A 26150-nucleotide genomic window follows, 5' to 3' on the forward strand; every position below is an offset into this window, starting at 1 on the left:
CTTCAACTAAGAACAAAGTGGAAGAGGAATTATCAATGGAAAAAAGACTTAAACTGATTGTGAATGTAACAAGAACAGAGCTAATGGAAAATGAGAATTCAACAAAGTAAGATAAAAATTGAAATTAATGGGATTGAGAAGAGAGTGTTAGTATAGAAAAGTGAGTTCTTGATTCTTGAATCCAAATTGACCAAGTGCTTTGTGTTGACAGTTAATTCAAAAAAGGAGGGAAATTCAACTCTTTTTTTTCTTGACAGGATTTTACAATTTACCCCTAAAAACTTGTCATATTGACATTCATATGCACCGACTTAAAAATGTGTAAAGAATAAAATACCTTATGTTTTCTTTTCTTTTGCTAATGAGAAATACAGTTATGTTTCAATAATGTTACCGTGGGATGATTTTGATATCAAAAATCAGAAACAGATTGGGAGACGGGAGTTGTGTATTATTGTATTTATGTATGAACCCATTACGAATTTAGTTGAATTTAATAATTTTGATTCACATTTGATATTTGTTTTGAGAAATTCATTGAATATGTACAAATTATTAAATTAGAACACAATAATGTATTAAGGACTAATATTCTGAATACATAAACTTTAAATTCAGATTCAATCCCTAATCACAAGTTCATCGAAAAAGGGTAAAAAATTAGACTAATGTGTCGAAATTGGTAAAATTTCCCTCCTCCACCTACTGGTCCGCAATTGCCCTTAATATCAATTTTTGGGTTAAAAATGTCTCTCCTTCCATTTATTAAAACACGATTTCTCTTTATGATTTAAAATGTCCTTTCTAACAAAATAAATAATAATATGATACATGTGTGGTTTCAATTAACTATGTAGATCCCTACTTATTGTTTTTGCCTGTCTACTTGCCGATGTGCTATCTCTACTCGTAGCTTTGCACAAAAAACAAACAGACAGCGGGATGTGATAATATAAACAGTTAATCTCCAAAAACTTTTGCTCAAAAATTCACCTCCCAAATATACCGGGGAACAAAAAGGATGATTTGTCTCTTTTTGGGGGGAACAAAATGTACTGTTACCCTAAATGCATTGGCCTGTACATTAACTAATGGGAAAATAAACATGTTTGTCTCTTGCTAAAAGTCAACAAATAAAAAGCCAAAAAAACCAATGTCAGCAATTTTATCTTTTTATCTTGAAAAAAGCCATGAATTGAGATTCATTGGTTGTTCAATGTTTACATAATGAATCCAGGACTATTTCATTTGGACTAATTTCCATCTACTTTGTCGATAGAATCATTCACTTCCTTGTCAACATTTTTATACTCGTACAATGAAGCACATACAACATAATACACAAAGTTTAAAGCTCCTAAAACACTAATCACCCAGAAAACATTATCCAACCTACCATTATTTATATTCTCAGGCAACCATCCTGTCACTTTTTGAACCAAATCCATCACTCCATTCCCTAGATAAAATGCCACTCCCATAAAAACCGCCACAACTGCGGTAGACGTGCTTTTCAACGACCCTGGAAACTCTTGGTAATAAAATCCGACGTATCCTGGAGAATGAAAAGCTAGCCCGATACCTGAAATAGCTAGTTGTGGTGCCAGCCAGAAGACTGACATTGGCACCACAACACTATTTTGGTGGTGGGATTTGTCCAATTTTATCCTCTTTGACTCTACCAGGGCGGATAGGACCATGCTGACGACCGTCAACACGTGTCCTATCCCAACCAGTTGGAGCGGTGTCAGAGAAGTACGGATGCGTTTAGTCAACAAGGGGGATAGGACTCGGTCCATGAATGTTATTGTTATGCACGTGGAGATCATCGTGAAGACTATAACAGAACCAGCTGGGATTTTGAAATTCGATCCTAAATGCCGGTCCATTTTCAGGGCCTGGAGGATTGCTAAACTGGTTTGTATGACTAGTGGGGTGCATAGAAGCAAACCAGTAGTCCATATTGGAAAAAGCTTTATCAGGATTTTGAGATCTTCTACTTGTTGCACTGTACATAGTCTCCATGGCTCAGCAGCAACTCTGTCCGGTTTCTTATCTCCTTCTGTGATCAAAGCTGCTCTGTTCAGGAACCTATTAAACCACACAACACATTCATTTTTCGACGTTTGGACTATAAATCACCTAAAACAACAGGAATTAGGTGTATTGACGGTCTCTAATCCACTAATCCTATTTAATGAGGTATTATTAACAAAAAAATTCTTAGCAACAGACTATTTAGAGATGGGCATTTAAATTTTTTGATAAAGGAATTCAAGAAAATGCAAAGAGGGAATCCTAGTAGTTTAGTTGGTTGGCTATCTGAACTTTCACCTAGTTCGATTCCCCGCCTTGTAATGCCCTCCCCCATTTCCCCTGCTACTGAAAACTATATATACTTTGAACCATTATTTAGTGTAGGGAGAGTGTTGTTATACCTGAAGAATTTGCTAGGATTTGTGAGGTCATGAGCACTTGTTGCACTGTCCTGTTTTGTCATGCCATGATAATAATCTTCACCTCCTAATGACAACGGTTCTCTATGCTTCCTGATAGCAGCAACGGCAACTCGAGCCAAACTCATGAAAGGGCTTTCTTGTTGTGCCTCAATATGGCGATAGAAAGAGCGTCCAGACAAGAAAATAGCCAAGCCAAGTATGTTGAAGGCGACACAGATGGCGAACCCAAGTACCCAACTAACGTTGTCCTCAATATACAAAAGGACTGTGCTACCAATGACATTAGATGTGTAGAGCGCAAAAGTATACCAATTGAAGAAAATCGCTTGATGATTTGGCTTATGAAATTGATTCGCTCCCATTGATCCAATGGTGAAACGTGTTCCTCCGTTTCCCAAATATGCTAGAGCTAAAGCTGCATATAAGATTGTAAGATGGAATGTTGATGCATTTCTGCACTCATTTGAACCATCAAAGCATTTTGGAGGTCTCAATGTGTCAATGACTGCTGTGAAGGTGAGAAGCAACACTCCCTACATGCCAATTTGAGAAAACAAAACAGTATATTGTACATTAGATTAGTTTAATTTCTATGCATGATCAGGCTGTCTAAAGATAACTACAAGTAATGGCTTATAATATATAAGTAGAAAAATAAAGCAAACAAGCTCTGACAAGCTATATTTTGTATAACGACTACGATACAGCCAATTTCCTCAGTAATAAAGCAAGCAACCTACTACAACCCGCTAAATTCTACTCATTAAAAGATGTTGAGCTGAGCCTGTTATACAAAGTTCTATGAAATTAATGCAGAGCAAGATATATTTTGCAGAAATTAAAATATCCATGACTGAAAAAGGGCAGTTCAGTGCATTAAACTTTTGCTATGTCCATTCTTTCAGTATAGTAACTAGTAAGCCATATCTCTATGTAGTCCGGGGTGGAGCCAGATTGGGCGTAGGGGTTCATCCAAATCTCTGAGGCGGAAATTGTACTATTATATGATTAACATTGTTTTTATGTATATCTAAGAGATGTTGTATGTTTATTTTTTAATATTTTGAACCGTCTTACTAGAAATTCTGCTACGTCACTGCATGTAGTAACATGACTTAGCCGAAACTAATGTTTCTTTGCACCTATAGAAGAACTACTGTTCACAAAATTTGACGGGTATAAAAGTTATAGTATTGGTTCAATTTGTTCCAACTCAACTCACCACATGTAAAATTCCAACTATCAAATTAATGATTCGTTAATTTATTAACTCAATTTATTTTAATTTGATTCGATATGCTTATTGAACTCACATTTTGAGACCGACTAAAAGTTCCAACTCCAAGCTAGTGCATATTCTATAAAGTATGTCCGACAGGAGAAATATTATTATTGTGGTAGTACTAATTTGTCATATATTTATTATTAAAGATAGGTATAAGTGCTTGAATAATATTGGTCGTGAAATCATTTTTCTGTTGAATTTTGTGTCAGTTTTTGTTGTAACAAATTGCTCTACTCCATATATATACACATCAACATGGATATTGTGCTACTCATGTAGGGCCAGCCCTCATCTAAGCGAAAAAAAAGATGGATAACTCTGTTGGAAAGCATTATTATTAATTAATAATAAGTGAGAAATACTCTAACTTACATAGCAATGGCCTAAAAAGCCGCAAACAAAGGAAGTATGAGTCAGAGAAAAATAAATGATGACGTGGCGCATGTTGAGTGAAAAGAGGCTACTCCAGACAGTCTCTTTCTTATGAATATGTGGTGCAAAAATAAATTAAAATTCCACCAGGAACTTAAGTTTATCTACAATATTAATATTTAAATAGAATATTACATCTCTATGAGCTTTTTTTTCTGAATAAATGTGAATCAATATGAGTAAATGTTATCAAATATATGTCAAATAAAAAATATGTCAATTTTTTTAGATTTACTAAAAAAAAATGTATATAGAAAATTCAAATTATATGTAATGTATTTCGACTAACTGTCTGAATACATGTTAAATTGCTTCTATCGAAAAATTTTGACTCCTATTTTGAACCAAAAAAATTGTGAATCTTCACAAACAACCATTACGGAAATGAGTTAATAGCCAAAAATATATCTCCTTTTAATTATTTATCAATATTAATTGAAATATATATGAAATTTTACGAGTTATTAATTTAATTTAAAATATAACAAATGATAAACTTGTCTATGCTATGGTGTTACATTTGAGAACATGGGCGATTTCTTTTTAATAACTTGATAAAAATACATTACATATATTCAAATGTTCAATCAAAACAAATTATAACTAAATATTTTTAACAAATTTTACTCACAAAATTAAAGAATTGTCCACATTTGCGGCTCATAAGTAAACAACTATCTTAGCAATATAATGATGAGAGATAATAGTGGCTTTCTGTTACTCATGAACTGACGTCTTTTGGCATCAAAACTACCACACGATTTTAAAAAAAAAAAATAGAATTTGATTTTAATTTGCAATAATAGATTAGTTTTTTCCTTCGTTTTTATTTTTAACTATTTTCTTTTAAAATCACAAATTTTAACTAATTTGTATCTCTTAAATTCTGTGTCCAAGACTCTAATCAAATCCTACTACCTAAATTAAGACGGAATGTGTCAGTCACCATTACGAATTAATTTACTTATAATCACCTTAATAAATATACCTAACCGTATAACAAATATTTACACAGCCGATTCATATATAACTAAATAAAATCCCCAAAACTAAGTATTCCCTCTGTCCCACCGCTGTCCCAATATACGTAACATTCCTTTTTTAATATGTTCAATTTTTCTTTTAAAAAAAACTCTTTTATAATTAAAAAATAATTTAATTCTAAAAATTATGTTTTTATTATAAATAAATAATTTATAATTATGTACAAAATGAAAAAATTTAAACCACAAATTTAAAAAATATTCCTTTTTTTAAAAAATCTAATATCACGTCACTGTCAACTAAATTAAAACGGTGAAAATAGTAAAATTCAAAATCAATAAGCCGACTTCCCACAGAACCGATCATAACATAAAATAGAAGCTACCTATTTCTTGGGAAATGAAATGACAAATACTTCATTGTTTCAACTTCCGTTTTACAAAAATATACTTTTTCACATATTAGTAATTTTTTAATTTAGTAGATATTTTTATACATTTGATATATTGTTAATTTAATATGATAAAATTAAAAAAAGATTAAAATTTTATATCAAATTAAAATAAGTCAAGCAAATTGAAACAAACACACGAATGAATTTCACAAACGAAAAAAAGAGAGAGGAGAAAGTCGTTACCAGCAAAGAGATGAAAGAAGAAATCCATATGACGGAGAAACAGCCGAGAAAAGAATCAGCGACGACAGCCCCCAAAATAGGAAAAATAGTGCTGCACCCATTAGCCATGTTGTACACTTTAGCAGCACTCACACTATTCATATTGAATTCTTCTATCAAATACACTATTAAGTTGTTATTCCATCCTGCTGCTGCCAATGATAATCCTGCCATACTCCCTAATCAAATTTCAACACCACCGTCAGCGCGCAGAATCAGAATTTTCACTATATATATAATAATAATTTAAATATATAAAAAAAATAAACACAAAAAAAGTTAATCTTATATATACAGTATAATTTTTCATTCAGATAGATGAGGGAAGAAAGAAGACCTATGATGAAGGGAAATGAAATCCAACCGCCATTGTTGTTGGTGTTGGTAGAAGAGTGGAGATGATTTGGTGGTGCTTCATTTACAAACGTCTGGACTGATTTCTCCATTGCTGCATTAATTATTAACTCAGCTACCTCTTTATATATCCTCTCTTTTTAGTTTCTCTAGGACAACTTGGATATATACTAGTAGTACTAATTATGTATATACTTTTTTTTTATTTGTGTTGTGCTTGTTGCCTTGGGATATATAGTAGCAAAATTAATTTTAGTAGTGTATTCTGTTTCCAAAGTTTGGGGTAAATTAAATTTTATAAGTTGATACACTATCTTATCACTATGTCTTTTGGATGCATACGACAAAAGATGCCACTATGTTTAATTTCCTCCTCCCTGTCAAATCAAGTAGTATTTGTATTTTAACTGTTAAATAAAAAGAGGAAAGTGTATCTTTTATATTTGGTAAGTTTTAAAATTTTAATATTTAGTCAAAAAGTTTAAGATTACAAACATAAATATTATATATTTTTTAAATTAATTTTTTTTTGAGATTCAAAAAATCTCTCTTTTTATTTTAAACTTAATATCTAATTAATTAAAGTAAGATATTTAAATTGTGACAAAAAATATTTTTAAAAGTTGAATTAAAAAAATTACTTTTATAAAGATTTTTATTTATAATTTCTTTATGTAAGTTTTACCAACTTCCTATAAAAAGAATTGAACTTACAGATAAAGTCACTCAATTATTGAGTACTTCATTATATTAAAGTCATTAAATAATATATTGTAAGAAAAAACTATTCAACTAAAATCTAGATAAAATTTTATCTTTAAATATCTATTTAATTATTAATGGTAGCGCAAATTAAGGGCCAAAATCATAGGGATAAAGACCTACTAGCTATTAAGGTCTAAGAGTTGATTTGAATTGATTTAAAAATTGGTCAAATATACTTTCAAGTCATTTTTAGCTTTTGAGAGAGTTGACAAAGTTTAAAATAACTTAAAATAAATTTTAAATGACTTAAACAAATATTAAAAAGTCAAAAATTACTTTTTAACTTAAAAGTTACTAAAGTTTGACTTTTTTAAAATTGTTTTTTTAAAAAAAAATTAAAACCAAACGGGTTCTAGCATGATTTCAAATAATTGGATTGATTGAAGTTGATTTTTATTTGGACAGAATTTGATTTTTTCATGTTGTATTTCACTAAAAGCCTCATAAATTTGAGAAAACTATAAAAAAAAAATCCAACTCTTATATAATTTTATTGAATAAGCAAATTACAGTTCATAAATAATGTAATTAGCTCTTGACACTATGTGATTTATGTAAATTATACTTCAAAATATCATAAGATGCGCCGAATTAATAAATTGTATGTCTTTATGTTCATTTAATAAATAAATATTTGTGATTATATTTTATTACAAACTTTTAATTACACATAATTTTACAATTTTTTATGAATTTAATAAATCAATAATAGTTGTATCTAGCTATTCCTTAACAAATTCATCCACGTGAGTCATGAGTCTCTTTCAAAAATATAATTTTATGAGTTAAGTTTTAGATTTTAAAAAATTAAAATGACAATTTGAAATTCCATTTTTTAAAAAAGAATTTGAGATTAAAGTTGAAGTTGAATTTTTTAAATAACTTTTATAAATAAATGCAAATTTAAAATCGCACGAACAGTTAAGAAGAGGAATTGCAAGAGACATGTTAATGTGTTATATGGTATTTAAATGAATTAAAGCTAAATGACTTTGATTAGGGAAAAAATGTTCAGCAACGCTGTGAACTGTAGTGTTGTTGCAAAAAATACTTTTATGATTTTTTTGTGAGATGTGAGTAAGGTGAAGGATTTTATATTGCAAATAGTGATTTAGTTATTTTGGTACAGTAAAATAAAAATTAAATTATTAACTATAAAATGAACTTCTTGTAATAAATAACATTGGTAATGGAATAACAGCCCTACCTTATGATTTTCTAATTTATTTTTATTTTAACTCGATCGTTTATAATTATGAGGAACGCTTCCCGAGGCAAAAATTCCTTGCTCGGCCTTCCCTGATAAAGATGGTATAATTTTTAATTTGTTTTAACCAAAAAAATTGTATATGTGCCTTTTTCAATCAGCTGCTTATTGTTAATTTCAAAACTTATGTTTAAATTAAACATACGATAATTTATGTACGAAATTAAGTTTACCACTCAAAAAACTTTTCAATATTAACATCTGAGTAGCAATAAAATTGAAAGGGTACCTTCTTTACTCCATAAATTCAACTATATATATATATTCTTTGTAAAAACGTTTTGTCGTTCTCTTTAAATGGAATTAATATCTCAAAATGTCACTCAACTTTCAGAATTTATCTATTAGAGTCATTGAACTTTCTTTTGTATCATTAAAATCACTAAACTTAGACATTTCTATCAATAAAATCACTCAATCAAATTTATCACTAAAAAAAGTATTGGCATAGCAAAATAAATTTTTATTTTTATATCATGTAAATATGAATCCCACAAATAAATAAAATTAAAGAAATCTCATTAAGAACTTTTCACTTCCTCTCACATTTTTTTTAAAGAAAAACAACTAAAATGTATGTCCGAAAACGATTTCAAATTTCAAACCTTATTTATCAACAATTTTGAAAACTAATTTATTCAAGCTCAAACAAATCTAACATTAGCAAACAGTGGAAAACGAAGGAAAAGTAGATCTATACCTATTATATATAGCAAGAAACATCTAAATAAATTACACGTTGAAGAACTTAATTAGTAATAATACTTACCTGTTCTATTTTGACATTTGTTTATTGTTTTTCTTCCCGTTTTGGATTTAATTTGTTGTTTTGCTGAAGTACTTGTACTCATTTTTTATTTATTAAGGAGGCAAACTAAATATTATGGTATTACAGTAATACCAAATATGTTTCACCAAGAATTTTTTTTCATTTATTTATTAAATCAAGACATAAACTATACAACAATATCATAAAAAAATATTTGTTTCCGTGATTAAGTCTGTCCGAATTTTTTTAATAAGTTTTCTTTAATTTTATCTATTTGTGAGTTCGTGTTTACCTGATATAAAAATATACAAGTAATTTATTTTGCTATGTCAATATTTTATTTAATAATAAATTTGATTGAGTGGTTTTATTGATAGAAATATCTAAGTTTAGTGATTTTATTGATACAAAATAAAGTTCAATGACTTTGCTAGATAAATTCTCAAAGTTGAATGACATTTTGAGATATTAACTCTAAAATCAACAGTAGCACATTCTTTTTTCCTTTCACCAGTCGCAAATTACTTAAAATTATAATGGGACATGCTATCCGATGGATATCGCTTGATATGACATTTTGCATGCTATCGATGATAAGATGCTCCACAATCAACCAATCAATTAGTGACAGAGTTCAAATTTTTATAAAATTTTAAAATATATATATAAAAGAAGTCGAGGAGTTTATATTAAAATTTTAATTTTGATATTATACATATAATATAATTAGTCGTTTGATCCTATGTAATAATATAATATTTACATAAAAATTATTGAAATCACAGTAAATTCACGAACCTAAGCGCCGTAGATCTGCCCCTAAAACGTTTTGTCGTTCTCATATATGGGATAAACTCACCACTCACTAATTTCCTATATATTGCGGTGTGTGTGTAATCCGACATGTTATCTGATCTGACACTTGCACTATTCTTTTCGGCACAAAGCAATAATCCATGTATTTATTTTGTTTTCTTAATTATTTATAAAAAAAATTATAATCTTGCTGTGAGATATACCAAAAATAAATACATTTAAGCATTTAACTAAAAGAATTATGTCATTTATTAATATATTTTTATATAATGAACGTAGCTTTTAATTGTTAATCAATGCGATTATTCATCTTTATTGCAAAAAAAAAAAAACTACTGTCTTGTTGCTTGTTTGTCAACAACATACTCAACGTAATCTGAAGATGATAGTATGTATGCAGATCTAATCTCTATCTTTGTCGAGATAGAGAGGCTATGACATGGGCTAAATGAGTGATTCATGAGAGTAGCGTGGTTGTTTAAGGAGATGGGGAATTATTAGAGGAGCTAAATGAGCATGTAGCTAGTTTGGTTGTTGTGGACTTGTCAGGAAAATGACAAAACGAACAATGTTTGTTGCTACAGTACATAATGAGGCACAACATACACCGACAATTGACATTATCTATCTTCTATATATATACTAGATATAGGACCCCGTGCCAGCACGGGGCCCAATATATGTTACTGTTTCTGTTTTAATTTATGTGGTACATATGAACTTTGAAGTTAATCAATTTTTTAGTATGTTTTTATATATTTTAAGTTGTTAATTATTTTTATTTAGAGTATGTTTTACGTAAATATATTATAAATCACAATAACAAGTTAATTTAAAAAAAAATAAATATATATATATATATATAAAATTCATTGACTTTTGAAATTTCATTTGTATCACATAAATCAGGACAAAGCGTGTAATATATATGAAAATGACATAAAACGTACTATAACTCACAATCATTAGTAACTTAAAATATCTATATATCTATATTTCTCCCAATTTATGTGGTATAGATGAAATTTTGAAAGTCAACAAAAACTTTTTATATGTTTTCAAATATTTTAAGCTATTAATTATTATGATTTATAATACTTTTTACATAAAAAAATTATTTATATAAAGTATAAAAGAAATTTTTTTTAAAAAGGAAACATAAATGTTAGCAGGAGTCCAATCTATGTTAATTTCTATGTTTTAATTATTGTAATACCGATTGAATTTGGAGAGCCAACTAAATTTTTTTAAAGGATATTTTTTATAAATTTTAAGTTGTTAATTTATAATATTTTTATTAATTTTAAACCAATATATGTTTTTCTATGTCTCAATTACATGAGACATATGGAATTTGGAGAGTGAACTAAAATTTTAAAATATGTTAAGTTGTTAATTATTATACCTTATAGTACTATTACGTGATTTTAAAATAAAATATGTAATTTTTTTAATTTCAATTTATATGTCATTGATATAATTACATATATTAAGTAATGAAGAATTAATGTGTAAATTATGTGACACCTATGAATTTTGGAGTGTAAATCAAATTAGTTATATGATTTTTAAAAAATAAAGCGGTTAATTATTACAATTTATAATATTGATATTAGTATTATAATAAATTAAATTTTATTATTTTTAAATTTATGATCTCAATTGTCAGCCTATGCCACATTATAAAATGTTCAAAAGTAGATATCAGATTTACAAAAATGTCGATGCCAGCTAAAGTAATAAAATAACATCTAAGGGCATGAACCTATATATGTATATATAAAGCTGAATATAGACAATCTGATGTGGCATCTCTCTATGACCAGTATTTCTAGTCATCATTTTTCTCCTTTTTTTGACATTTTATCTTTGTTTTGTATTTCTTATTTGTATTTTTTTAAAAAAAGTATTTATATCATACCCGATTAATTATGCCCTTTATAACATCCAATACACTAATATAGATTTAAGTAAATGAAAATGGAAGATGAAAAGATAAAAACTATTCATTTTTCATAACTGTTTATAATTATTTAGCCTATAAAAAAATAAAATAGTTGACCATTTGTAACAAATAAGAACAAATTTCTTCACTTTGGCTCTTCTTCTTCTGACGATGATGATCAATATATGGTATCAACTTCTGTCGCTAAGATGTCCATCAAATTTCTAGGTCATGTGACTTTTTTAACAAAAGAGAAAGAGAGAATATCTCATGATTCTTGTGAAGACATTGATGTAAAGAAAGAGATTATGTAACAAAAAGTTCTTTTCAAAATAAAAGACTTTTTGAAAAAATGTTTATTCCTCCTACAAGGAGAAAAAATTCATTGTGGTTGACAAATTTATAAAAAGGCTGATTAGTTTTTCAAAGGGTAAGAAAAAATATTTGGAGAAAAAATCATTCTATTTATGGAATTCGTATCAAATTAGGAGGAGAACAAGCAAAAATTTATTTTGTGATTTGAAAAGAGAGAAAATTACATATTATTTCTTTCAACCTCATTATTCTTCTAATTTCTTTCTTCTTTTATTTTGTCTTGATTTTTTGTATCTTTAAAGTTTTTTTTTCTTATTTATCTTTAATTAAAGTTTTTATATATTTTCTTAAAAAAGAATTTAAAAAGATGATCATATTTAGTTCCTTTCCTCATCAATGCTATTAATCTCATAATTAGTGTTATTTATATTATTTTCTTAATTACTTTTTTTTCTTTCATTTAATTATTTATTTGAAAAAATTAGTTATTATAACTTTATAAGAATTACACATGTATTTTTACATAATTGATTTGTTATTTTTAAAATTGTTTGGATCATTCTTCATCTTAAAGTTTCTATCTATATGTAATAATAAAGCTAAAATAGAAAATGTGGGGTGACACCTTCTTAACAATAGATACTTATTTATTCTTATCAATGTTTCTGACATTTTTTGTTATTTTTTCCTTAAAATAATAGTTGCCTCGATTTTTAGTTTTAGTTTTATTTTTTTAGCATTTTCTAATTTTAAAAGACTGAAAAATTTATATTGAAAATTTACAAAATATAAAAAATGATTTATTTAACTCCTATCATCATCAATATTATTATTAATTTGTTTTACTTCTTTTCTTAATCTTCATTTCATCATTAATGTAATTTATATCATTTTCTTAGATATATATATATATATATATTTGTGACATTTCTTAGAAGTTAGGATTATTATTTATTTAATTTTTTAAAATTTTGAATTCTTTTGTCATACTAAATACAACATGTTTTATTATAATTACATTTAATATATTAATGAATATGTTGTACGAATGAAAAGAAAATTATCATTTCACAAAAACAAAGGTTAAAATATAATTTATTATGATTAAGGAAAGATAAAATTATTATTCCAATATCCATAACCATATATAATACATTAAAAATTAATTGAAAAGCTGTAAATGGAAAAGGAATCACCATTTAAGGAATCATTATTTTTAAAATTTTTGATTCATTTCTTCTTCTAAAAGTTTCTATCCATATGTAACAATAAAGTTAAAATAGAAAATGTAGTGACACCATTCTTAGTAATAGATACTTATTTATTTTTATCAATTTTTTCTGACAATTTTGGTTATTTTTTTCTTTAAAATAATTATTGCCTCAATTTTATTTTATTTTTTAATTTTAAAAGATTGGAAATTTTATGTTAAAAATTTAAATAATAGAAAAAATGATTTATTTAACTTTTATCATCATCAATACTACTAATTTATTTGACGTTTTTTCTTAATCTTCATCTGATCATTAATGTTATTTATATAATTTTCTTAAATCACTTATTTTTTCTTTTTTAACTCTTTTATATATATAAAGTTGGATATGTAAATGATGATGTGACATTTCTTAGAAGCTAAGATTAATATTTATCTAATTTCTCCAATTCTTGGGTTCTTTTGTCATACTAAATACAATATGTTTTATTATAATTACATTCAATACAGTAAACAATATGTTCTAGGAATTAAAACAAAATTATTATTTCAGAAAAATAAATATTAAATTATAATTTTATTATGATTAAGGAAAGATAAAGATATTATTTCAATATCCCATAACCACATTCCATACATTAGAAATTAATTGGATATAACTGTAAATGGCAAATGAATCACCATTTAAAGAAAATAAATGTTTGCAATATCATAATAATTAAGGAGAGAGTAAGATATTATTTTAATATCCTAATTCGGAACTTTTAATCTACTACTCAATTAAAAAGAAAATGGAAAAGGGTCAAAATTTGCCCCTGAACTATGCCCACTTATACCCTCCATTACATTTTGGGATCAAAAATACCCCCGCAGATATCCCAGGAGACCACAAATACCCTCAAAAGTTAACACCCCAATTTTTTAGTGACGTGGCAAGCCACATGGGACTAATCCCTCCACCTAAGCATTGCCAACTAAGATTCACTACAAAAGAACTTGACTTTTAGTGGCGACAAAGTCGCCACAAAATCCCAAAATATTGCCACTAAAGGTTATGAGTGATTTTTAGTGGCGACTAAGGCTCCAACAACCATTCACTAGTAAAACCTATTTTTTCAACAAAAAAATATGATAATTAATTTTCAATTGCGACCTAATTTTCTAAAATAAATAACTTGCAATATCCATATTAAAAACATCCAATATTATTACGAAAAATAATCAAAATTACTTCTCGATTCAAATCTCCTACTATATATATATATATATATATATATATATATATATATATATATATATAATGCATCATTGTACATTTTATACATTTACATATGACATAAAAATAAAACATATAATGTCTTCAAACTCCTACTTAATCGATATCATATTTGGTTTTTTAAAAACAATGAAGAAAAAAACACAAAATTAGAATTTAATGTTAAAAACTTTTAATGACGATTTTCTGGGCTTTTGTGGCGACTGTTGTTGCCGCTAAAGGTCTAGTTCTTTTGTAGTGAATCCTAGTTGGCAACGCTTAGGTGGAAAGATTAGTCCCACGTGGCTTGCCACGTCAACAAAATTTTGGGGTGTTAACTCTTAAGGGTATTTGTGGTCTCTTAGGATAACAGCAGGGGCATTTTTTATCCCAAAATGTAACGAAGGGTATAAATGGTCTATTTCATATAGTTCGGGGGCCATTTTGACCCTTTTCCGAAAAGAAAATGCATTTAATAACATTAAAAAGTTATTAGTTTAATATTTTTTCTCATTGTACTAATTCAATTCAATCAAACTTAATTTTAAAGATAAATAACAACTTCATCTTAATTGTTATCAATATATTTCAAAAAATTATCGTGAGAAGGCTTTTCTTGCACCTTATTTTAATTTTCATATACTATTATTATTTTTTCTGTCATTTTTCAATGATTTTTTATTTCGATTTAAAATTTAATGTTTATTCTTAAAACTCTGATGGTACAAATTAAGGTGGAGTAGAATATAATAAATGATGATTCTTCTACTAAATAAGAAGATATAACGAAATTGAAAGGGTGAAGCTTTTTTTTTTAAATGAATAGGAAATTCTATTAAGGTATCATTACGTCATTATTCAATATATTTTTAATATAAATTTCATTTGCTGATGCATTTGTTTAGTACTCCCTCTGTCCCTAATTACTTGTTCACTTTTCCTTTTATAGTTGTCTCTAATTACTTGTCCATTTTGACAAATCAAGAAAGAACATTTTTTTTACCTATTATACCCTCAATTAAATTACTAATTACTTTGAAAATTGCAGAACTTTTCATTTACTTCATAATTAATAGGGTTAAAATGATAAACTCACTATGTCATTAATTGATTTCTTAATAAATGTGTCAATTTAAAAGTGGACAAGTAATTAGGGACAGAGGGAGTATTACAGTGTTATTTGACATTATGAGATATTTCTTAGACATTTAAGGAGAATGGTACACCGGAATATATATATTATATATTAAAGGATCAACTTCATGCAATGAAAGAATTTGTTATTAGCAAATATATTTTAACTTATTTGATAAAAAATATATTCTTCCTCATTTAATAGATGTAAAATTTGTGAAGCTTTATTTTTTTCACAATCTTCATATTATTAAAACAAATAATAATATTACGATTAAACAACAGAGTAAATATAAAATTAATCAAAAATATTCAATCTAAATGATCGTGTGAAGTGCGGCCAAGTTCTTTAATTTAAAACAAAAAAGTAAAATTTAAATGGGTCTACTATAGAATTCCTAGAAATCCAACTTGAAAAATTATGTTAAAAATGGAAAATAAAAAGTGAAATAAATTTAATTGAGAGTTATCCTTTGTCTGTCCCATTTTATGTGACACTTTATATTTCTCGAGAATCAAATAGTTTAAGTTTGACCATAAATTTGCGTATGATATCTTCAATTTTTTTTTAAAAATTTGGAGAAATTAGATAAATAGTAATCTTAGCTTTTAAGAAATGTCACATCATCTTTTACATATCCAACTTTTATATATATAAAAGAGTTAAAAAAGAAAAAATAAGTGATTTAAGAAAATTATATAAATAACATTAATGATGAGATGAAGATTAAGAAAAAACGTCAAATAAATTATAAATATAAAAGAGTTAAAAAAGAAAAAATAAGTGATTTAAGAAAATTATATAAATAACATTAATGATGAGATGAAGATTAAGAAAAAACGTCAAATAAATTAGTAGTATTGATGATGATTAAAGTTAAATAAATCATTTTTTCTATTATTTAAATTTTTAACATAAAATTTCCAATCTTTTAAAATTAAAAATAAATATAAAAATCGAGGCAATAAATATTTTAAAGAAAAATATAACCAAAATTGTCAGAAAAACACGTGTACAGAAAGCAGTACACATTCTAATGTGTAGAAAAAGTAGAAGTAGATGAAGTTACTTTAACTTATCTTTTTGGTGGGCCTCAATGTACAATTTTTATAGCTTTTAGTCCAGCTCTTTAGTGCAGTGTTGGTCCTCCCAAACTCCCATTTCTAAATATGAGTAATATTAAAGGATCACCTTCATGCAATGAAAGAATTTGTTATTAGCAAATATATTTTAACTTATTTGATAAAAAATATATTCTTCCTCATTTAATAGATGTAAAATTTGTGAAGCTTTATTTTTTTCACAATCTTCATATTATTAAAACAAACAATAATATTACGATTAAACAACAAAGTAAATATAAAATTAATCAAAAATATTTAATTTTTAATGATCGCGCGAAGCGCGGCCAAGTTCTCTAGTGGTGTAATGAAAGCCAAATGTTCAACCAAAGTTAAAAGGTGGACATGTGTCTTCCCAAAAATGAAAATATGAGTTTGCAATTGAACTACACAATACACGTGTCTTGTACAATAAAGAGTAAATAAATACATTTACTAAATTCAGCTAGTTTCTAGTACAATTTGCACTATTTTTGGTACAATAATTCATTGCGATGTTCGTACTTCAAAAGTGCCATTTCTAAATAAGAAGAATATATATATAGGAAAATACAACTCTATGGGCTTACACACCACTACTGTATGCTTTGCTCGCACGTCTCCATAAATCATGTTTTGTATCTGAAATCATTCAAAGGGCCCTAGCTTTCATAACTTATGGATTCATAAAGTATTTTAAACAGATTTCACATGGTTATTTTTTTAAAAGATACAAGGGAAAATGTCTTTTAACTTATTTGAAGAATTATTTTCTCTAAAATATCAAATTTTGGTGCCTCTTAGACCTTAGTTTGTGGTTTAAAATATTAAATTTTACGAGTAAGCATTTTGGAATTTCCTTAAATTCCGCTTCAACCGAGCATATATGTTGAAAGGATATTATAAAAATTAGTAACTTCTATGTTGAAGTCTTCCCTTTAGAAAGCTTGGCGCCTTGAATTTGGGAGTTTTAGAACGTCCAAAAAGGTTTATATTTTGTATCATCGCCTTAATTAAGGTGCACGACTCATATATAGTTCTGGTATTTGGGCCCAATTTAGGTCAAGATTCATGAGACAGAAAAAGAAAAAGTACGTAATTAGACATATTTCACTATCATATATACTATTATTACATATATTTTAAAAATATTACGTATCTTACCATTAATTTAGAGTTCCCTACGTATCATACACTTAGATACATGTATTTTTGCTACCAAATACACAAAATAGGTAGAGAGGCGAGCGAGATTGGAGAGGGAGGCGAACGAGATTCGTAAGTATCTCAGATACATGTGAATCACACTAGATATATGTATTTGTATATATCTGGAGTGATTCACATGTACCTAGGATACCAGATACATAGGAGAGCGACGAGTGAGATTTGCTATGTATCCCAGATACATTCAAATCCACTTAAATACAATGTATCTAGAACAAAATACACCTAAACTTGACCTCATGTAACTGAGATACATGTATCTTGATGTATATGGAGGCATCAAAATCTGGTAAGATACGTAATATTGCAAACAAGAGTGTATCTAAGTAATTAATTCATTAACTAGTGGAATTTAATTTATGTAAGTCCTAGAAAATTCACAATAACATGGTTCTGGTCAAATTATTACGGATTCACACCCAAACTTATATTGCTCCTCTCATTTATTTACAAAAAAAAAAACACACATAGGTTTATGGTAATGTTTTAAATTCTTAGATCCTAAATTATTACAGTATAGACTTCTTTTCAATTGATTCCATTTATTTGATAAGTGTTTGATATGTTGGACTATAACGCATTGTTTAGACTACTATTAGCCAATAATCCATTTAAGCGCAAGTACCTCTACTTGAACAGAGTTAAGCAATGACTCATTGTTAATTGAATGATTTCTGCTAAGCTCCAACTCAACTCGACTTATCCCTCCCAAAACCAACGTAATCAAACATACTGAAGTAATTAAGCATAAAATAACTGAGAAAATGATCAAAATGGTCCTTGATGTATTGGGGTTGCTTTATATTGATCCTTGATATATTTTAGGTATTGAAATAGTCTTTCATGTATGACAAAATGTGTTCAATTTAGTCTTTTACCCTAAATTTAACAATTTACCCCCAAAAACTGTTAAATATAATGGTGGGGTCCACATAACTTACAAATTCACCATTTTTACCTTCTTTATTAGCTCAAAAAAGAGTTTCATGAATTCTAAAACACAATTTTTTCTAACATCTAACCATACAATTACAAAATAATTATGTAAAAAGATTGAATGAAATGGATCGTCAAGAATTTGATGGTCAATAAGAATGGAGATTGATCCAAAGACAACAACACTAAACCGACCCAAGTAAGAATCAACAACAATTGCCCCAACAGTGGCCAATCCATTTAAAAGTGCAGCGCATAATCCAAGAATACTCTTACCAATAGCAGCACTCAAGTTATAATATGAGTGGTTAGATAATTATTCTTGAGAAGCACTAGTAATATCCAAGAATACTAGTACCAGTAGCAGCACTCATGTTACCAATAGCAAGCATACGTTCTACCGACAAATTAAATTCTTAATGATCCATTTCATTCAACTTTTTTATAATAATTATTTTATAATTGTGTAGTTAGATGTTAGAGAAATGGTGTTTTAGAATTCATGAAACTCTTTCTTTGAGCTAATAAAAATGGTAAAAATGGTAGATTTTGTAAGTTGTGTGGGCCCCACCGTTATATTTAACAGTTTTTGAGGGTATATTGTTAAGTTTAGGGTAAAAGACTAAATTGAACACATTTTGTCATCTATTTCAATCACCTAGAATATATTAAGGACCAAAATAAAGCAACCCCAATACATTAAGGACCATTTTGATCGTTTTCTAATGATCAAAGTTTAAAAACCGGTCTTTCACACGATTCAATCGTCCTAAAATTGAATAAAAACAAATCTTAAGTCTAATTTAATCCAAACATTATCTGTCCAAAGTTTTATTGCTCTTCAATAGTCAATACTGTCCATCAATAAAATAGCTTTATTACGTAAGTCAATAAAAGATCCTGAGTGGGGGAAAACCACACCCTGATACCTGAGTGGGCGTGCAATCTAGAATTATTTTTAAAAAATCACAGACAAAACTAAATGTCAAGATCTAATAGCAAATATTCATGACATACAGTAAAAAAAAAAAAACTTATTAATGGATATTTTAGGAACTTGTAAAACCAAGCACTTATTACAAAAAAAAATCACAGACAAAACTAAATGTCAAGATCTAATAGTAACTTTCTTCATATTTTTGGAACTTGTTAATGGATATTTTTAGCCTTTTACTAAAAAAAGAAGTACTAATTTGGTAATCGCAACATACAGTAAAAAGATACATATTTTCATAGTCAATAATCATGACCACCAATTTTCTTTTCTTTTTGAGCGGTGAATCACTCATGAGAAGGAGAATCACTATGATCCACTACTGCCTTCATGTTTTGATACTTGTAAAACCAAGCACATATTACATAGTAACCAAAATTCAATACCCCCCCTACAACCAATACCCCATACACTTTGTCCAATCTTCCATTATTTATGTTACCTGGTAACCATGTAGTTGTCCTTCTAACAACATCAATTAGAGCAGTGGTCAAGTAAAATGCTATACCAATAAGCACGGATATCATCGCGGTCGCCAAGTTCTTTAAGGTTATTGGGAACTCTTGGTAGTACAATGATACTTGTCCAGGAAGATGAAATGCCTCTGCGATACCAACAAGTGCTAATTGTGGCACAAGCCATAAAGCTGACATTGGCACAATAATGGAACCTTGATTGGATTTTGCTACATTTAGCCTCTTTGACTCGACTATGGCTGAGACACCCATACACAAAAAATTGAGCACGTGCCCAACCCCAATTCTCTGGAGAGGTGTAAGTGATTTGCCTGACAAATTTTTCCACGTAGGAAATAGAAATTTGTCGAACAGGGCGAGGAATAGAGCGGTAGAGAGCATGACAAAAACGAGCATGGAGCCAGCTGGGATTTGGAAATTGGGTCCTATATGACGGTCCATTGATAAGGCTTGAAGGATTGACAAACTTGCTTGTACGCCAATTGTTGTGCCAAGAAAAAAACTAGTTGACCATAGTGGTAAAATTTTAATTAAGGTTTTGAAATCTTCAATTTCTTGGACTGAACAAAGTCTCCATGACTTAGCTGTTGAGCCATCTGGTTTAACATCACCTTCACTTTTAATGGCTGCACGGTTCAAAAACCTGCATCATAATAATAAAACAAACAAATTACAAAAATGTAAAGTTTGCATATATTATTGATGGATCATGTAGGATATATTACCTGTAGGTTTTTGAAGGCTCAACAAGCATTAGTCCGTGGTAGAAATCTTCACTAGTCGATGGGAGTGGCAACTTTCTTTTCCTAATACTTGCAACCACAACGCGAGCCAAACTGGTGAAAGGACTCCCTTCTGGCTTAGAATTGTTGTAAAATCTGGTCCCCAATAGAAAAATGGCTGCACCAACTACATTAGCTGCTACACAAATGATATATCCAGCTTTCCAGCTCACGTTATCTTCAACATATACAATAGCTGTGGATGCTACAATAGTAGAACCAGAAAGGAAGAAAAAAAACCAATTGAAGAAAATCCCTTGATCTTTTGGTTTATCAAATTGGTTCGCTCCCATTGTTGAAAGGGTTGATCGGAGACTAGCATTACCCAGAGTCGTCAAAACTATGGCTGCATAGAGAACTACATATTGAACTTTTGGTTTAGGGGTACATGAGGTTGAACCAACTTCACACGTTGTAGGCCTCAATGAATCAACAGTCGTTGTTAGAGTTAAAAGGATTGCACCCTACACGTACAAACAACAAAACAAATCTTATATAGGAATTAATGTATATCAAATTATATATACTTGGATAACAAAACAAAATTAGCTAGTTTTTACCAATAATGAGATGATGGATGAAATCCAAATGATAGAGAAGCAACCAAAAAAAGAGTCGGCAACAATTGCAGCAAGGACAGGAGTTAAGCCTCCAGCACCATTAACCAAATTTGTTATTTGAGCAGCATCAATACTCTCCACATCAAATTCCTTAATCAGATACACAATAAGATTGCTCGTCAAACCTCCAAATGCTAGGGTCAACCCAACTAAGCTCGCTGTTTTTGTCAAAATCAAATTATGGATCAGATTTAGCTTCAAGTAACTTGTTATAACATGCATGTTAAATTACTGTAACAAATATTAAGCCAATGTGCAAGTACATGGATAACATCATAGCATTAGAGCTTTTGATTACTCCATTTTTATTCAATATTGTAATAAATTTGAACTACTCCCTCTGTCCCATTTTATGTGGCAAAATTTTCTTTTTGGTCAGTCCCAAAAAGAATGTCACATTTCCTTATATGGAAAGTATTTAAAGGTACAATTCCTTTTTTATCCTTGTTGATCCCACTTAATCTTAAAATAATACTCAAATACATTTATGAGGAGAGAGAAATTGAGTCTACTTTTTAAAAGGGCAATTTGGTAAACATTTCAAAGTCTTTATTTATTTCTTAAACTCCGTGCCCGGTCAAATGTTGCCACATAAAATGGGACGGAGGGAGTATAAAATAAACGACAAGTGCCTGATCAAATCATGTAGGAACAAGGTTCAGGTCTACCGAAAAAGAGAGAGAGAGAGAGGAGAGACCTATGATGAAGGGGAAGGTGATCCATCCTCCGGTTCTTCTTGATATCTGTGCCTCCGATGGAGCTTCCATAGTTGAAAAAAAACTAGGGATAAATAATAACTTGAAACTCCTAGGAGAGCACTTATATACATTATCAGCTCAAAAATATATGGATTGGAAAGATATATTTTGATCAAAAGAAAACTCAACAGTGAGCACACACAAATAAAGTATGAACCCATGCGTTTAGTAGTTGTTTTTAAAAGGATTTTAGTTTCCTTCAGGCTATTAAACAAATAATACACTATTCTCTTTGTTCTAATTCATGTGTTATGATTCAGATTTCCAAAAACAAATCTCTTAATTTTAACCATAAAATCTTTAAAAATAAAAAATATGACAATACAATAATTTATAATTCAAACAATATTTAAAACGACATACAAAAAAATGGCAAATAAATAATGTTATTTGACTCTCAATCGAATGTCGCCAAATCAATATGGATGGGGAGTGCTATTGTATGTTATCATCTGCGGATCTACAATATTTGCCACCAACGCTAAGGACAACACACTTTCTTGTTTAGGAAATTAAAACAAATAGTTGTATTATTCTCCCTGCAACAATTTTGACAATAAATATCTGCACTCTCTCACAATTTTAACCATAAATATCTTTACTTTCTCATTCAAATTTCGACCATAACTTTAACCATAAAATATCTAAAAGTAAAATTTATATATTTGAAATAAAAAATATTACTCCCTCTGTGTGTCTCATTTTTATGTGATCCTGTTTAATCTGTTTAAAAAAGAATGTCACCTTATTATTAGTAGAAATAATTTAACTTTAAAATACCCCTTTTACCCTTAATGAAGTGATTATCAAACACATAAATATCTAAGAATTATTTTAGACCACAAATTTCAAAAGTCTTCATTTTTTCTTTAACATCATACCAAGCCAAATAGTACTACACAAAATGAAACGGAGGGAGTATAACATAATAATTAATAATTCAAAATATTATAAATGTATATATGAAAAATTGTTATATATATAAAATCTTCTGGTTTACATGACAGCTTCTTCCTTTTAATATTGGATGTCACTAGAGCTGTCAAAAAGGGTCGGCCCAGCCTCACCCGATCCAAGCCTCACGGGCCAATGAATTTGAAGGGCTAGGACGGGCCGGCCCTTCATTTGGTAGGGCCTAAAAATTCTCAACCCAACTCAACCCTAGAAGGGCCGAGGGCTGGGGTGAACTAACCCTTTTTTTTCATTTTTTTCTTTCCAAACTTATAATTTTATAACATCAAGAAAATGAGAAGATTTTCAAATCAAATATGACAAACAATAACACTAGCAAAAAATCTAGTGTAATTAGCATGTATCTCGCATACCAGATACGCGAGTGAGATAAGAGAGTGACAAACAAGATGGAAGAGAGGTGTTGTCTATGTATTCTAGATACATGCGAATCTACTTGGATAGAGTGTATCTAGAACAAATTAACATAATTTTGAGTCCATATATTTTTAGATACATGTATCTGGACGTACCAAAATCTAATAAGATTCATAATATTACAACATAGCGTGTATTTAAGTAATTAGATTATATACTAGTGATATTATTATAAATTACAATTAAATAAAAACTTTTGACCCATGGCCCGACCCCGATCAAGCCTCAAGGGCTAAGGGCTTATATGGGCCGGACTTATAAGCCTTAGTTTTAAATGAGCTTGAAAAATTATATCCCAAACTTACCTCAATAACGAATTGGATTGGACCGGCTAAGCCCGTTTTAACGACTCTAGATGTCACAATTGGTCTTCCGATAAAATAACTCAACTTGCATATACTAAATAATCATTAGACTCCCACTTTAAAATTAGATATTCCAATATCACCTAAATCAATATTATAAGAAGGAAAATCAATATCTTTTGCTGTCCTACAGCGTACGTTGTCCAAACTGTTGAACACATGAATTATATACATTTCATAAATTAAAAATTACTTATGTCTTTTCCTATTTGACCAACTTCAAAATATGCATCAATAGTGGGATTATCTTTTCATTATTTATCTGACCGAATCAATCATTTCAGATGTAATTATTGGTATCATCGTTCTAATAAAATAAATTCTTAATGTCTAAAGTAATCAAAGCCAATTAATTAAGACTGATTCTCCTAATAATTTAGAGTTTTGGATTAACCTTAATTTTATTGAAAAGTATTTTACGTAGTTGTAGCAAACATGTATGTACATGTGATAGAGGAAGAGCACTCATAAGTCATAACTTAAATTATACCCTTAATTATTTATGTATATAATTATATAAGATACTATCTAATATTTATATCCACATCACAACTATTAACATTATATTGTTGTCAACGTAAATATTACACAAATTCACTTGAACGGTTAAACATGAGAGTTCTTCCGAAAAGTAAAAAACAGGTATTTTTAACCAAAATTTTGGGTTAACGTTTTTCCAGTAACCCTTTTAGGTGGAACTAGACAGGTCTTGCACCAACTTTTGAAGTAAACTGAACTTACTAATCCAAAGATTATTTTTTTGTTTTAGAGAACAGTTCATTTGAATTGATATGTCTGATAAATTTTAGATTACATGATATTTTAAATAACTCAATGTGTATTTATTAAATGGAAAAGGGTTAAAATTAAATATCCTCGAATTATTTAAATTTTATCCTCTGTTGGCTTTTGGTATCAAAAATAACAAAAATTTGTCATGCTGAACCAGAACTACCATATCAGCCCACTAAATGACTCAAGTGGACATCCGTTAGTTTGGAGGTATTTGTGGTCCAAAAAATAAACGTGAAGAGTATTTTTTATACCAAAAGTAAACAGAGCATAAATGTATACTTTTGGATGTATTTTTTTTTTTTTTACCTTCAGTAGAATCATGCATCGCATCTCATTCATATATTTCTTCTTGCCCGTTAACAAAACCCGGCCCTTTCTTTGTACGTTAAAAATTAAGCACTCCGTTTAAAAAAGAATGACCTCGTTTTCTTTTTAGTCTGTTTAAAAAAGAATGATTTCTTTCCTCTTTTGCTAACACTTTAGTTTCAGCTTTTCATATGACATGTTTAAGGCCACAAAATTAAAAGACATTTTGGTATATTTGACATAACATTAATTTAGAGCCACAAATTGAAAAGTTTTCTTTATTTTCTTAATTTCCGAGTCAAATCAAACTAGATCATTCTTCTTGAAATGGAGGAGTACATAGCTAGGTACAGACAGTAGAGTGTTGTTACTTTCATGATCAATAATCATGATCATCCATTTTATTTTCTTTTGACATAATACATAAACATGACCCTTAACTTGACTTCAACGAACAACTATGCCCTTCAACTTTGAGTGTGCACAAGTAGACACTTAAACTTGTATAAAATTGAACAAGTAGACACACATGTCGTCCTACATGACATAATACACGTAGGACACAAAATTTCCATGTAGGGTGCCATGTAGGACGAATGTGTTTATTTGTTCAATTTTATACAAGTTTAAATGTCTATTTGTGTACACCCAAGGTTAAAGGTCATAGTTGACAATTGATGCCAAATTAAGGGTCATGTTTATGTATTATGCCTTTTCTTTTTGACCCATGAA

General features: G+C 28.8%; 2 protein-coding genes across 2 annotated transcripts; both read right to left on the reverse strand.

Annotated features, from left to right (window-relative positions):
- Positions 1-1253: 1253 nt before the first annotated feature.
- LOC125807328 (protein NRT1/ PTR FAMILY 2.3-like) lies at positions 1254-6282 on the reverse strand. The gene is made up of 4 exons (XM_049487025.1): positions 6174-6282; positions 5798-6015; positions 2439-2992; positions 1254-2091 (listed from the first exon to the last, which is right to left on the reverse strand). Exons 1-4 carry the CDS (start codon positions 6280-6282, stop codon positions 1254-1256), a joined length of 1719 nt encoding a protein of 572 aa, XP_049342982.1.
- Positions 6283-20214: 13932 nt separating this feature from the next.
- Positions 20215-22572, reverse strand: LOC125807332 (protein NRT1/ PTR FAMILY 2.7-like). The gene is made up of 4 exons (XM_049487029.1): positions 22503-22572; positions 21746-21963; positions 21129-21649; positions 20215-21046 (listed from the first exon to the last, which is right to left on the reverse strand). The coding sequence occupies exons 1-4, from the start codon at positions 22570-22572 to the stop codon at positions 20215-20217; spliced, it is 1641 nt and encodes a 546-aa protein (XP_049342986.1).
- Between the last annotated feature and the right edge of the window lie 3578 nt (positions 22573-26150).

This window comes from Solanum verrucosum, unplaced genomic scaffold (genome assembly GCF_900185275.1).
Source record: "Solanum verrucosum unplaced genomic scaffold, falcon-dt-bn FXZP01000183.1, whole genome shotgun sequence".
In the NCBI taxonomy this organism is placed as follows: Eukaryota; Viridiplantae; Streptophyta; class Magnoliopsida; order Solanales; family Solanaceae; genus Solanum; species Solanum verrucosum.